Below are 710 nucleotides of genomic sequence, written 5' to 3'. Positions count from 1 at the left end.
CTCTTTCCTCCACCCTGTAAGATTTTATTTGTAGCCTGGACCAGGGACAGGGAGAGATGGGTAAAAAAACAGGGCAGTCATCAAGGCAGTAATTTTCTCAAGAAAAATAAAGAATGCAGCTGGCAGGAGAAACTTCTTGCACAAGTTTGGGACAAGAAGCTAACTTTATTAGAACTATTAGCATTTCCCAGGAACGCATGTTTACTGTAGCGAGGTGTTTAAGTAAAGAACATCAATAAAAGGCAGACACTTTGGCAATGAAACCCACAGTCCCACAGTATTTGCTATGTCTCGGGGGATGCACGTGCAATATTCAGAACCTACTAGAAGCATCAAGGAAAAGCCCATGTACATACTGAATGGGAATGCCAGTCCGTTCTTTTCTATAAGCTGCAAGGTATCTTCTCCACAGGCGCTTGTCAGCTCCATAAAGGGTGGTGAACAGATCCTCTCATCTGCAAGACAAAAAAAAGACTCAAATGGAGATGAGGGGTTTAGCTTCTCAGCTGCATCATTACCAGCTCTCTCCATACTAACTGCTTCTTGATAGTCAGCTTTACTTTAACAGTTTGATATTAAAACACCAGAAAGATTATCAGCCAGGCCTGAATTTGGGTTTCTGGAAACACTTCAGAAGATGAATGGCACAACTTTCAGATAATCGAAATAGAACTATAAAGCATGTATTTTCACAATTAGGCAGCAAAAAT

At 41.0% G+C, this 710-nt stretch overlaps 1 protein-coding gene across 1 annotated transcript in view; it reads right to left on the bottom strand.

Annotated features, from left to right (window-relative positions):
- Positions 1–455, bottom strand: part of ITPK1 (inositol-tetrakisphosphate 1-kinase) — a gene marked incomplete at its 5' end in the record, with an annotated part of 18,534 nt that extends 18,079 nt beyond the window's left edge. Inside the window, one exon of the mRNA XM_010292590.1 lies at positions 357–455. Within this exon, the coding sequence (XP_010290892.1) occupies positions 357–455 (99 nt within the window). The remainder of the gene's footprint in view (positions 1–356) is intronic.
- Between the last annotated feature and the right edge of the window lie 255 nt (positions 456–710).

Source organism: Phaethon lepturus, unplaced genomic scaffold (genome assembly GCF_000687285.1).
Source record: "Phaethon lepturus isolate BGI_N335 unplaced genomic scaffold, ASM68728v1 scaffold10408, whole genome shotgun sequence".
NCBI lineage: Eukaryota > Metazoa > Chordata > Aves > Phaethontiformes > Phaethontidae > Phaethon > Phaethon lepturus.
The sequence above is the reverse complement of the archived record's forward strand: the minus strand, read 5'-3'. Positions and strand labels throughout refer to the sequence as shown.